The sequence below is a fragment of the Lampetra fluviatilis genome, unplaced genomic scaffold, assembly GCF_964198595.1.
Source record: "Lampetra fluviatilis unplaced genomic scaffold, kcLamFluv1.1 SCAFFOLD_277, whole genome shotgun sequence".
In the NCBI taxonomy this organism is placed as follows: Eukaryota; Metazoa; Chordata; class Hyperoartia; order Petromyzontiformes; family Petromyzontidae; genus Lampetra; species Lampetra fluviatilis.
The window spans coordinates 107,501-122,403 of record NW_027620472.1 but is presented as its reverse complement, the minus strand read 5'-3'; the positions used below and the strand labels follow the sequence as shown (position 1 = coordinate 122,403).

The 14,903-nt window shown below is 39.5% G+C and overlaps 1 protein-coding gene across 2 annotated transcripts in view; it reads right to left on the bottom strand.

Moving 5' to 3' along the window:
• Positions 1–7,808: 7,808 nt before the first annotated feature.
• LOC144953962 (spliceosome-associated protein CWC27 homolog) overlaps positions 7,809–14,903 on the bottom strand; it is a 36,477-nt gene continuing 29,382 nt past the window's right edge. For both annotated transcript variants that reach the window (XM_078884557.1, XM_078884558.1), the window contains one exon: positions 7,809–8,097. In XM_078884557.1, coding sequence (XP_078740683.1) covers positions 7,926–8,097 — 172 coding nt within the window. In that variant the 3' untranslated portion in view covers positions 7,809–7,925. The remainder of the gene's footprint in view (positions 8,098–14,903) is intronic.

The following is a 14,903-nucleotide window of genomic DNA, read 5'->3' as shown; positions in this document are numbered from 1 at the left end:
CCACCCACCCACTCACTCACTCACTCACCCCCACTCACTCACCCACCCACACCACCCACTCACTCACCCACACCCCACCCACCCACCCACCCACACACTCACTCACCCACCCACACACTCACATCACCCACCCACCCACTCACTCACTCACTCACCCACCCACCTACCCACACCCACTCACTCACTCACTCACTCACTCACTCACCCACCCACCACCCACTCACTCACTCACTCACCCACCCACCCACTCACCACTCACTCACTCACCCACCCACCCACCCACTCACTCACCCACCCACTCACCCCACCCACTCACCCACCCACCCACTCACTCACTCCACCCACCCACCCACTCACTCACTCACCACCCACCCACCCACCACTCACTCACTCACTCACCCACTCACCCACTCACTCACCACCCACCCACCCACCACTCACTCCCACCCTCACCCACCCACCCACTCACCCACCCACCCACCCACTCACCACTCACTCACTCACCCACCCACCCACCCACCACTCACTCACTCACCCACCCCCACCCACTCACTCACCCACCCACCCACCCACTCACTCACTCACCCACCCACTCACCCCACCCACTCACTCACTCACACCACCCACCCACCCACCCACTCACTCACCACCCACCCACTCACACACTCACTCACTCACCCACTCACCCACCCACCCACTCACTCACCCACCCACCCACCCACTCACTCACTCACCCCACCCACTCACTCACCCACTCACCCCACCCACCCACTCACTCACTCACCCACCCACCCACCCACTCACTCACCCACCCACTCACACCCCCCACACCACCACTCACCCACCCACCCACCCACTCACTCACCACCCACCCACACCACCCACCCACCCACCCACCACCCACACCCACTCAACCCACACACTCACTCACTCCCTCACCCACCCACCCACCCACTCACTCACCCACCCACCCACCACACTCACTCACTCACCTCACCACCCCCACCACCCACCCACTCACTCACCCACCCACCCACTCACCCACTCACTCACTCACCTCACCCACCCACCTACTCACTCACCCACCCACTCCACTCCCACCACTCACTCACTCACTCACCCACCCACCCACTACACTCACTCACTCACTCACCCACCCACCCACCCACCCACTCACTCACCCACCACCTCACTCTCACTCACCCACCACCCACCCACTCACTCACTTACCCACCCACTCACCCACCCACCCCACTCACCCACCCACCTCACTCACCCTCACTCACTCACTCACTCACCACCCACCCACCACTACTTCCACCCACCCACGTCACTCACTCACTCACCACACCACTCCACCCACACACTCACTCACTCACCCACCCACCCACACCACTCACCCACCCACCCACTCACCCACCACCCACTCACCCACCACCCACTCACTCACTCACCAACCCACCCACTCACTCACCCACCCACTCACACACTCACTCACTCACCCACCCACTCCACCCACCCTCTCCACTCCACTCACTCACCCCACCCACCACCCACTCACCCACCCACCCACCCACTCCACTCACTCACTCACTCACTCACACACCCACCCACTCACTCACCCACCCACTCACTCACTCACTCACCCACCCACTCACTCACCCACCCACTCACTCACCCACCCACCCACCCACTCACCCACCCACTCACCACTCACTCACTCACCCACTCACCCACCCACTCACTCACCCACTCACCACCCCACCCACCCACCCACTCACTCACTCACCCACCCACTCACTCACTCACCCACCCACTCACTCACTCACCCACCCACCCCACTCACTCACCCACCCCACTCACCCACCCACTCACCCACTCACCCTACCCACCCACTCACTCACTCACCCACCCACTCACCCGCTCACCTCACTCACCCACCCACCCACTCACTCACTCACTCACCCACCCACCCACCCACTCACTCACTCACCCACCCACCCACCCACTCAATCACTCACCCACCCCACCCACTCACTCACCCACCCACCCACTCACTCACTCACACCACCCACATCACCACTCACTCACTCACCCACCCACTCACCCATTCACCCACCCACCCACTCACCCACACCACTCACTCACTCACCCACCCTACCCACCCACTCACCCACCCACTCACTCACTCACTCACCCAACCCACCCACTCACTCAACCCACCACCCACTCACTCACTCACCCACCCACCCACTCACTCACCCACCCACCCACTCACTCACTCACTCACCCACCCACTCACTCACCCACCCACTCACTCACCCACTCACTCACTCACCCACCCACCCACCCACTCACTCACTCACCCACCCACTCACCACTCACTCACTCACCCCACTCACCCACCCACTCACTCACTCACCCACCCACTCACCCACCCACCCACCCACTCACTCACTCACTCACTCACCCACCCACTCACTCACTCACCCACTCACTCACTCACCCCACCCACCCACCCACTCACTCACTCACCCACCCACTCACCACCACTCACCCACCCACCCACTCACTCACTCACCCACCCACTCACCACTCACTCACTCACCCACTCACCTGCTCACTCACTCACTCACTCACTCACCCACCCACCCACCCACCCACTCCACTCACCCACCCACCCACCCACCCACCCACTCACTCACTCACCCACTCACTCACCCACCCACCCACTCACTCACCCACCCACTCACTCACTCACCCACCCACCCACCCACTCACTCACTCACCCACCCACCCACTCACTCACCACCCACTCACTCACTCACTCACCCACCCACTCACTCACCCACCCACTCACTCACTCACTCACCCACCCACCCACTCACTCACCCACCCACTCACCACTCACTCACTCACCCACCCACTCACCCACCCACTCACCCACCCACCCACCCACCCACCCACCACACCACTCACTCACCCACCCACCCACTCACTCACTCACCCACTCACTCACTCACTCACCCACCACCCACCCACCCACCCACTCACTCACTCACCCACCCACTCACCCACTCACCCCACCCACCCACTCACTCACTCACCCACCCACTCACTCACTCACCCGCTCACTCACTCACTCACCCACCCACCCATCCACCCACTCACTCACTCACCCCACCCACCCACTCACTCACCCACCCACCCACTCACCACTCACTCACTCACCCACCCACTCACCCATTCCACCCACCCACCACCACTCACTCACTCACCCACCCACCCACTCACCACTCACTCACTCACCCACCACCACCACTCACCCACCCACTCACTCACTCACCCACCCACTCACCCCACACCACCCACTCACTCACCCACCCACTCACCACTCACTCACTCACTCACCCACTCACCCCGCTCACTCACTCACTCACCCACCCACCCACTCACTCACTCACCCACCCACTCACCCACCCACTCACTCACTCACTTCACTCACCCACCCACCCACTCACTCACTCACCCCACCCACCCACTCACTCACTCACTCACCCACCCACTCACACTCACTCACCCACCCACTCACCCACCCACCCACTCACCCACCCACCCACCCACCCACCCACTCACTCACTCACCCACCCACCCACCCACTCACTCACTCACCCACCCACTCACCACTCACTCACTCACTCACCCACCCACTCACCCACTCACCCACCCACTCACCACCCACCCACCCACCCACTCACTCAATCACCCACCCACCCACCCACTCACTCACTCACCCACCCACCCACCAACTCACTCACCTACCCACTCACCACTCACTCACTCACCCACCCACTCACCCACTCACCCACACCACCCACCCACTCACTCACTCACCCACTCACTCACTCACTCACCCACCCCACCACTCACCACTCACTCACTCACCCACCCACTCACTCACTCACTCACCCACCCACTCACCCACCCACTCACTCACCCACTCACCCCACCCACCCACTCACTCACTCACCCACCCACTCACCACTCACTCACCCACCCACTCACCCGCTCACTCACTCACTCACCCACCCACTCACTCACTCACTCACCCACCCACCACACTCACTCACCCACCCACCCACCACTCACTCACTCACTCACCCACCCACTCACCCACCCACTCACCCACTCACCCACCCACTCACCCACTCACCACCCACTCACCCACCCACCCACCCACTCACCCACTCACCCAACCCACTCACTCACCCACCCACTCACCCACCCACCCACCCACTCACCCACCCACTCACCCACTCACCCACTCACCCACCCACTCACCCACCCACCCACCCACTCACTCACCCACTCACCCACCACTCACTCACCCACTCACTCACTCACTCACCCACTCACTCACCCACCCACCCACCCACCCACCCACTCACCCACCCACTCACCCACTCACCCCACCCACTCACTCACCCACTCACCCCACCACGACTTCCCTCGTCGACTATAGAATGACACCATCATGGTGGAGGTGGTTGTAGTAAAAACGGTTTATAAGGAAATCAACATCGATGGTGTTGGTGGTAGTGGTGATGGTGGTGGTGTTGATGGTAGTGATGGTAGTGGTAGTAGTGATGGTGGTGGTGGTAGTGGTGTTGATGGTAGTGATGGTGATGGTAGTGGTGGTAGTGATGGTGGTGGTGGTAGTGATGGTGGTGGTGGTAGTGGTGATGGTGGTGGTGTTGATGGTAGTGATGGTAGTGGTAGTAGTGATGGTGGTGGTGGTAGTGGTGTTGATGGTAGTGATGGTGATGGTAGTGGTGGTAGTGATGGTGGTGGTGGTAGTGATGGTGGTGGTGGTAGTGGTGATGGTGGTGGTGTTGATGGTAGTGATGGTAGTGGTAGTAGTGATGGTGGTGGTGGTAGTGGTGTTGATGGTAGTGATGGTGATGGTAGTGGTGGTAGTGATGGTGGTGGTGGTAGTGATGGTGGTGGTGGTAGTGGTGATGGTAGTGATGGTGGTGGTAGTGGTGTTGGTGGTAGTGGAGGTGGTTGTGGTGGTAGTGATGGTGGTGGTAGTGATGGTAGTGGTGGTGGTAGTGTTGGTGGTAGTGATGGTGGTGGTGATGGTGGTAGTGATGGTGGTGATGGTGGTGATGGTGGTGGTGGTGTTGGTGATGGTAGTGGTGGTAGTGGAGGTGGTGGTAGTGATGGTGGTGGTGATGGTGGTAGTGATGGTGGTGATGGTGGTGATGGTGGTGGTGGTAGTGATAGTGATGGTGTTGTAGGTGTTGGTTGTAGTGGTGGTTGTGGTAGTGGTGTAGGTGGTGGTGGTGTTGGTGGTGGTGTAGGTGTTGTAGGTGTAGGTGTTGTAGGTGTAGGTGTAGGTGTTGTAGGTGTAGGTGTTGTAGGTGTAGGTGTTGTAGGTAGTGGTGGTAGTGGTGTAGGTGGTGTTGTAGGTGTAGGTGTTGTAGGTGTAGGTGTTGTAGGTGTAGGTGTTGTAGGTGTTGTAGGTGTAGTAGGTGTAGGTGTTGTAGGTGTAGGTGTTGTAGGTGTAGGTGTTGTAGGTGTAGGTGTAGGTGTTGTAGGTGTAGGTGTTGTAGGTGTTGTAGGTGTAGGTGTTGTAGGTGTTGTAGGTGTAGGTGTTGTAGGTGTAGGTGTTGTAGGTGTAGGTGTTGTAGGTGTAGGTGTTGTAGGTGTTGTAGGTGTTGTAGGTGTAGGTGTTGTAGGTGTAGGTGTTGTAGGTGTTGTAGGTGTAGGTGTTGTAGGTGTAGGTGTTGTAGGTGTTGTAGGTGTTGTAGGTGTAGGTGTTGTAGGTAGTGGTGGTAGTGGTGTAGGTGGTGTTGTAGGTGTTGTAGGTGTAGGTGTTGTAGGTGTAGGTGTTGTAGGTGTTGTAGGTGTAGTAGGTGTAGGTGTTGTAGGTGTAGGTGTTGTAGGTGTAGGTGTTGTAGGTGTAGGTGTAGGTGTTGTAGGTGTAGGTGTTGTAGGTGTAGGTGTTGTAGGTGTTGTAGGTGTAGGTGTTGTAGGTGTAGGTGTTGTAGGTGTAGGTGTTGTAGGTGTAGGTGTTGTAGGTGTTGTAGGTGTTGTAGGTGTAGGTGTTGTAGGTGTAGGTGTTGTAGGTGTTGTAGGTGTTGTAGGTGTAGGTGTTGTAGGTGTAGGTGTTGTAGGTGTTGTAGGTGTAGGTGTTGTAGGTGTAGGTGTTGTAGGTGTTGTAGGTGTTGTAGGTGTAGGTGTTGTAGGTAGTGGTGGTAGTGGTGTAGGTGGTGGTGTAGGTGTTGTAGGTGTTGGTGGTTAGTGATAGTGGTGGTAGTGATGGTGGTAGTGGTGATAGTGGTGATAGTGGTGATAGTGGTGGTGATGGTGGTGATGGTGGTGATGGTGGTGATGGTGGTGATGGTGATGATGGTGATGATGATGGTGATGGTGGTGATGGTGGTGGTGATGGTGGTGGTGATGTAGGTGGTGGTGGTGTTGTAGGTGTTGGTAGTAGTGATAGTAGTGGTTGTGATAGTGTAGGCAGTGGTGGTGTAGGTGTTGTAGGTGTTGGTGGTTAGTGGTAGTGATGGTGGTAGTGGTGGTGGTGATAGTGATGGTGGTGATAGCGATGGTGGTGATAGTGTAGGTAGTGGTGTAGGTGTTGTAGGTGTTGTAGGTGTTGGTGGTAGTGGTGGTGGTGTAGGTAGTGATAGTCATGGTAGTGATGATGGTGTAGGTGTTGTAGGTGATGGTGGTAGTGATGGTGGTAGTGATGGTGGTAGTGGTGATAATGGTTGTGTAGGTGTTGGTGGTAGTGATGGTGGTAGTGATGGTGGTTGTGTAGGTGTTGTAGGTGTAGGTGGTAGTGATGGTAGTGATGGTAGTGGTGTAGGTGATGCAGGTGTTGTAGGTGTTGCTGGTTCCCCGGTTCCATCTCCGCTCTGGCGCCATCAGCCACAAAGAGCCTCACGGCTCTTCGGATTTCTCCAGTGGACAAGATTCTCACTTCCTGTCCCCCTGTAACGACGTCACTTCCTGTCCCTGTGATGACGTCACTTCCTGTCCCTCTGTGGCGACGTCACTTCCTGCCCCTCTGCCGACGTCACTTCCTACCCCCGCATGTCACTTCCTCTTCCCCCTCCCCCCCGTGTCACTTCCTGCCCCAGCGTGTCACTTCCTCTTCCTCCGCGTGTCACTTCCTGCCCCACACGTGTCACTTCCTGCCCCCACGCGTGTCACTTCCTCTTCCCCCTCCCCCCCGTGTCACTTCCTGCCCCCCCCGGCGTGTCACTTCCTCTTCCCCAAGCGTGTCACTTCCTGCCCCACGTGTCACTTCCTGCCCCCACGCGCCACTTCCTCTTCCCCCCCCCCCCCGCGTCACTTCCTCTTCCCCACGCGTGTCACTTCCTGCCCCACGTGTCACTTCCTGCCCCCCCCGGCGTGTCACTTCCTCTTCCCCCCCCCCCCACGCGTCACTTCCTCTTCCCCACGTGTCACTTCCTGCCCCCCGCGTGTCACTTCCTCTTTCCCCGCGTGTCACTTCCTGCCCCCACGCGTGTCACTTCCTCTTTCCCCTCCCCCCCGTGTCACTTCCTGCCCCAGCGTGTCACTTCCTCTTCCTCCGCGTGTCACTTCCTGCCCCACCCGTGTCACTTCCTGCCCCCCCCGGCGTGTCACTTCCTCTTCCCCCCCCCCCACGCGTGTCACTTCCTCTTCCCCGCCCCCCCCCACGCGTGTCACTTCCTCTTCCCCGCCCCCCCCCACGCGTGTCACTTCCTCTTTCCCCGCGTGTCACTTCCTGCCCCCGCGTGTCACTTCCTGCCCCCCCGTGTCACTTCCTGCCCCCCCGCGTGTCACTTCCTGCCCCACGTGTCACTTCCTGCCCCCACGCGTGTCACTTCCTGCCCTAAGCGTGTCACTTCCTCTTCCCCTGCGTGTCACTTCCTGCTCTTGTGTCCGCGCCGCGTCTCCACTCGCCGCCGCTGGGTGACGGGGTTGCGAGGGTCGCTGATGTGGAAGGCGTCGACGTCGGACGACACGTTGGGGTCGCGCGCACGAGACACCAGCGAGCCCGCGGCCGCGTCCGCAAAGCGCAGACAGTGTCCCATCCTGAGACAGACAGAGACACAGGGAGACACAGGGAGACACAGGGAGACAGAGACAGAGAGAGACAGAGCGACACCAGCGAGTCAGCCGCGTCCGCAAAGCGCAGACAGTGTCCCATCCTGAGACAGGCACGGAGACACAGTGAGACAGTGAGACACAGGGGGACAGGGAGACAGAGAGTGAGACACAGAGAGACACAGTGAGACAGTGAGACACAGGGGGACAGGGAGACGGAGAGTGAGACACAGAGAGACACGGGGACAGAGCGACAGAGAGAGACAGAGAGACACCAGCGAGCCCGCGGCCGCATCCGCAAAGCGGAGACAGTGTCCCATCCTGAGACACAGAGAGTGAGACACAGGGGGGAGACACAGGGAGACACAGTGAGACAGAGGCACAGAGACACAGAGAGAGAGAGACACAGGGAGACAGAGAGACAGAGAGAGACAGTGTCCCACCCTGAGACAGGCGCGGAGACACAGGGAGACACAGGGAGACACAGGGAGACACAGATAGACAGTGAGACACAGAGACACAGAGAGAGAGACAGAGAGACACAGAGAGACAGACAGAGACACGGGGGAGACAGATGATGATGATACTACAAAATTTCGATTTAAAGCTTCTTTCGTGACTGCAGGGATTCATCTTCTTGGTTCTTTCGGTAAAGTCACGTAGAAGGGAAATAATAAAATAATAAAAATAAAACATGATAAAATAATAAAAGTAAAACATAATAAAATAATAAAAATAATACATAATAAAATAATAAAATAATACATAATAAAATAATACATGATAAAATAATGAAAATAAAACATAATAAAATAATGAAAATAAAACATAATAAAATAATAAAATAAAACAATAAAATAATAAAATAAAACATAATAAAATAATAAAAATAAAACATGATGAAATAATAAAATAAAACATGATGAAATAATAAAATAAAACATAATAAAATAAAACATGATGAAATAATAAAATAAAACATAATGAAATAATAAAATAAAACATGATGAAATAATGAAATAAAACATGATGAAATAATGAAAATAAAACATGATGAAATAATGAAAATAAAACATGATGAAATAATAAAATAAAACATGATGAAATAATAAAATAAAACATGATGAAATAATAAAATAAAACATGATGAAATAATAAAATAAAACATGATAAAATAATAAAAATAAAACATGATGAAATAATAAAATAAAACATAATAAAATAATAAAAATAAAACATGATGAAATAATAAAATAAAACATGATGAAATAATAAAATAAAACATGATGAAATAATAAAATAAAACATGATGAAATAATAAAATAAAACATGATGAAATAATAAAATAAAACATGATGAAATAATAAAATAAAACATGATGAAATAATAAAATAAAACATGATGAAATAATAAAATAAAACATGATGAAATAATAAAATAAAACATGATGAAATAATAAAATAAAACATAATAAAATAAAACATGATGAAATAATGAAAATAAAACATGATGAAATAATAAAATAAAACATAATGAAATAATAAAATAAAACATGATGAAATAATAAAATAAAACATGATAAAATAATGAAAATAAAACATGATGAAATAATAAAATAAAACATGATGAAATAATAAAATAAAACATAATGAAATAATAAAATAAAACATAATGAAATAAAACATGATGAAATAATAAAATAAAACATGATAAAATAATGAAAATAAAACATGATGAAATAATAAAATAAAACATGATGAAATAATGAAAATAAAACATGATGAAATAATAAAATAAAACATGATGAAATAATAAAATAAAACATGATGAAATAATAAAATAAAACATAATGAAATAAAACATGATGAAATAATGAAAATAAAACATGATGAAATAATAAAATAAAACATGATAAAATAATGAAAATAAAACATGATGAAATAATAAAATAAAACATAATGAAATAATAAAATAAAACATGATGAAATAATAAAATAAAACATAATGAAATAATAAAATAAAACATGATGAAATAATAAAATAAAACATGATGAAATAATAAAATAAAACATGATAAAATAATGAAAATAAAACATGATGAAATAATAAAATAAAACATGATGAAATAAAACATGATGAAATAATGAAAATAAAACATGATGAAATAATAAAATAAAACATGATGAAATAATGAAAATAAAACATGATGAAATAATAAAATAAAACATGATGAAATAATAAAATAAAACATGATAAAATAATGAAAATAAAACATGATGAAATAATAAAATAAAACATGATGAAATAATAAAATAAAACATGATGAAATAATAAAATAAAACATGATGAAATAATAAAATAAAACATGATGAAATAATGAAAATAAAACATGATGAAATAATAAAATAAAACATGATAAAATAATGAAAATAAAACATGATGAAATAATAAAATAAAACATGATGAAATAATAAAATAAAACATGATGAAATAATAAAATAAAACATGATGAAATAATAAAATAAAACATGATGAAATAATGAAAATAAAACATAATGAAATAATAAAATAAAACATGATGAAATAATAAAATAAAACATGATGAAATAATAAAATAAAACATGATGAAATAATGAAATAAAACATGATGAAATAATGAAAATAAAACATGATGAAATAATAAAATAAAACATGATGAAATAATAAAATAAAACATAATGAAATAATAAAATAAAACATGATGAAATAATAAAATAAAACATGATGAAATAATAAAATAAAACATGATGAAATAATAAAATAAAACATAATGAAATAATAAAATAAAACATGATGAAATAATAAAATAAAACATGATGAAATAATGAAAATAAAACATAATGAAATAATAAAATAAAACATGATGAAATAATAAAATAAAACATGATGAAATAATAAAATAAAACATGATGAAATAAAACATGATGAAATAATGAAAATAAAACATGATGAAATAATAAAATAAAACATAATGAAATAATAAAATAAAACATGATGAAATAATAAAATAAAACATGATGAAATAATAAAATAAAACATGATGAAATAATAAAATAAAACATGATGAAATAATAAAATAAAACATGATGAAATAATAAAATAAAACATGATGAAATAATAAAATAAAACATGATGAAATAATAAAATAAAACATGATGAAATAAAACATGATGAAATAATGAAAATAAAACATGATGAAATAATAAAATAAAACATAATGAAATAATAAAATAAAACATAATGAAATAATAAAATAAAACATGATGAAATAATGAAAATAAAACATGATGAAATAATAAAATAAAACATGATGAAATAATAAAATAAAACATAATGAAATAATGAAAATAAAACATGATGAAATAATAAAATAAAACATGATGAAATAATAAAATAAAACATGATGAAATAATAAAATAAAACATAATGAAATAATGAAAATAAAACATGATGAAATAATAAAATAAAACATAATGAAATAAAACATGATGAAATAATAAAATAAAACATGATGAAATAATAAAATAAAACATAATGAAATAATAAAATAAAACATGATGAAATAATAAAATAAAACATAATAAAATAAAACATGATGAAATAATAAAATAAAACATGATAAAATAATGAAAATAAAACATGATGAAATAATAAAATAAAACATAATAAAATAATGAAATAAAACATAATAAAATAATGAAAATAAAACATGATGAAATAATAAAATAAAACATGATGAAATAATAAAATAAAACATAATGAAATAATAAAATAAAACATAATAAAATAATAAAATAAAACATGATGAAATAATAAAATAAAACATGATGAAATAATAAAATAAAACATGATGAAATAATAAAATAAAACATGATGAAATAATGAAAATAAAACATAATAAAATAAAACATGATGAAATAATAAAATAAAACATAATGAAATAATAAAATAAAACATGATGAAATAATGAAATAAAACATGATGAAATAATAAAATAAAACATGATGAAATAATAAAATAAAACATGATGAAATAATAAAATAAAACATGATGAAATAATAAAATAAAACATGATGAAATAATGAAAATAAAACATAATAAAATAAAACATGATGAAATAATAAAATAAAACATAATGAAATAATAAAATAAAACATGATGAAATAATGAAATAAAACATGATGAAATAATAAAATAAAACATGATGAAATAATAAAATAAAACATGATGAAATAATAAAATAAAACATGATGAAATAATAAAATAAAACATGATGAAATAATGAAAATAAAACATAATAAAATAAAACATGATGAAATAATAAAATAAAACATAATGAAATAATAAAATAAAACATGATGAAATAATGAAATAAAACATGATGAAATAATAAAATAAAACATGATGAAATAATGAAATAAAACATGATGAAATAATGAAAATAAAACATGATGAAATAATAAAATAAAACATAATGAAATAATAAAATAAAACATGATGAAATAATAACATAAAACATGATGAAATAATAAAATAAAACATGATGAAATAATAAAATAAAACATGATGAAATAATGAAATAAAACATGATGAAATAATGAAAATAAAACATGATGAAATAATAAAATAAAACATGATGAAATAATAACATAAAACATGATGAAATAATAAAATAAAACATGATGAAATAATAAAATAAAACATGATGAAATAATGAAATAAAACATGATGAAATAATGAAAATAAAACATGATGAAATAATAAAATAAAACATGATGAAATAATAAAATAAAACATAATGAAATAATAAAATAAAACATAATGAAATAATAAAATAAAACATGATGAAATAATGAAAATAAAACATGATGAAATAATAAAATAAAACATAATAAAATAAAACATGATGAAATAATAAAATAAAACATAATGAAATAATAAAATAAAACATGATGAAATAATGAAATAAAACATGATGAAATAATAAAATAAAACATGATGAAATAATGAAATAAAACATGATGAAATAATAAAATAAAACATGATAAAATAATGAAAATAAAACATGATAAAATAATGAAAATAAAACATGATGAAATAATGAAAATAAAACATGATGAAATAATAAAATAAAACATGATGAAATAATAAAATAAAACATGATGAAATAATGAAATAAAACATAATAAAATAATGAAATAATACATGATGAAATAATAAAATAAAACATGATAAAATAATGAAATAAAACATGATGAAATAATAAAATAAAACATAATAAAATAATGAAATAATACATGATGAAATAATAAAATAAAACATGATAAAATAATGAAATAATACATAATAAAATAATGAAATAAAACATAATAAAATAATAAAATAAAACATAATAAAATAATGAAATAATACATAATAAAATAATGAAATAATACATGATGAAATAATAAAATAAAACATAATAAAATAATAAAATAATACATAATAAAATAATGAAATAAAACATAATAAAATAATAAAATAAAACATAATAAAATAATGAAATAATACATGATGAAATAATAAAATAAAACATAATAAAATAATGAAATAATACATAATAAAATAATGAAATAAAACATAATAAAATAATGAAATAAAACATAATAAAATAATGAAATAATACATAATAAAATAATGAAATAATACATGATGAAATAATAAAATAAAACATAATAAAATAATGAAATAATACATAATAAAATAATGAAATAAAACATAATAAAATAATGAAATAAAACATAATAAAATAATGAAATAATACATAATAAAATAATGAAATAATACATAATAAAATAATGAAATAAAACATAATAAAATAATGAAATAATACATAATAAAATAATGAAATAATACATAATAAAATAATGAAATAATACATAATAAAATAATGAAATAAAACATGATGAAATAATGAAATAATACATAATAAAATAATGAAATAATACATAATAAAATAATGAAATAAAACATAATAAAATAATGAAATAATACATAATAAAATAATGAAATAATACATAATAAAATAATGAAATAAAACATAATAAAATAATGAAATAAAACATGATGAAATAATAAAATAAAACATAATAAAATAATGAAATAAAACATAATAAAATAATGAAATAAAACATAATAAAATAATGAAATAATACATAATAAAATAATGAAATAATACATAATAAAATAATAAAATAAAACATAATAAAATAATGAAATAATACATAATAAAATAATGAAATAATACATAATAAAATAATGAAATAATACATAATAAAATAATGAAATAATACATAATAAAATAATGAAATAATACATAATAAAATAATGAAATAAAACATAATAAAATAATGAAATAAAACATAATAAAATAATGAAATAATACATAATAAAATAATGAAATAATACATAATAAAATAATGAAATAATACATAATAAAATAATGAAATAATACATAATAAAATAATGAAATAATACATAATAAAATAATGAAATAATACATAATAAAATAATGAAATAATACATAATAAAATAATGAAATAATACATAATAAAATAATGAAATAATACATAATAAAATAATGAAATAATACATAATAAAATAATGAAATAATACATAATAAAATAATGAAATAATACATAATAAAATAATAAAATAAAACATAATAAAATAATGAAATAATACATAATAAAATAATGAAATAAAACATGATAAAA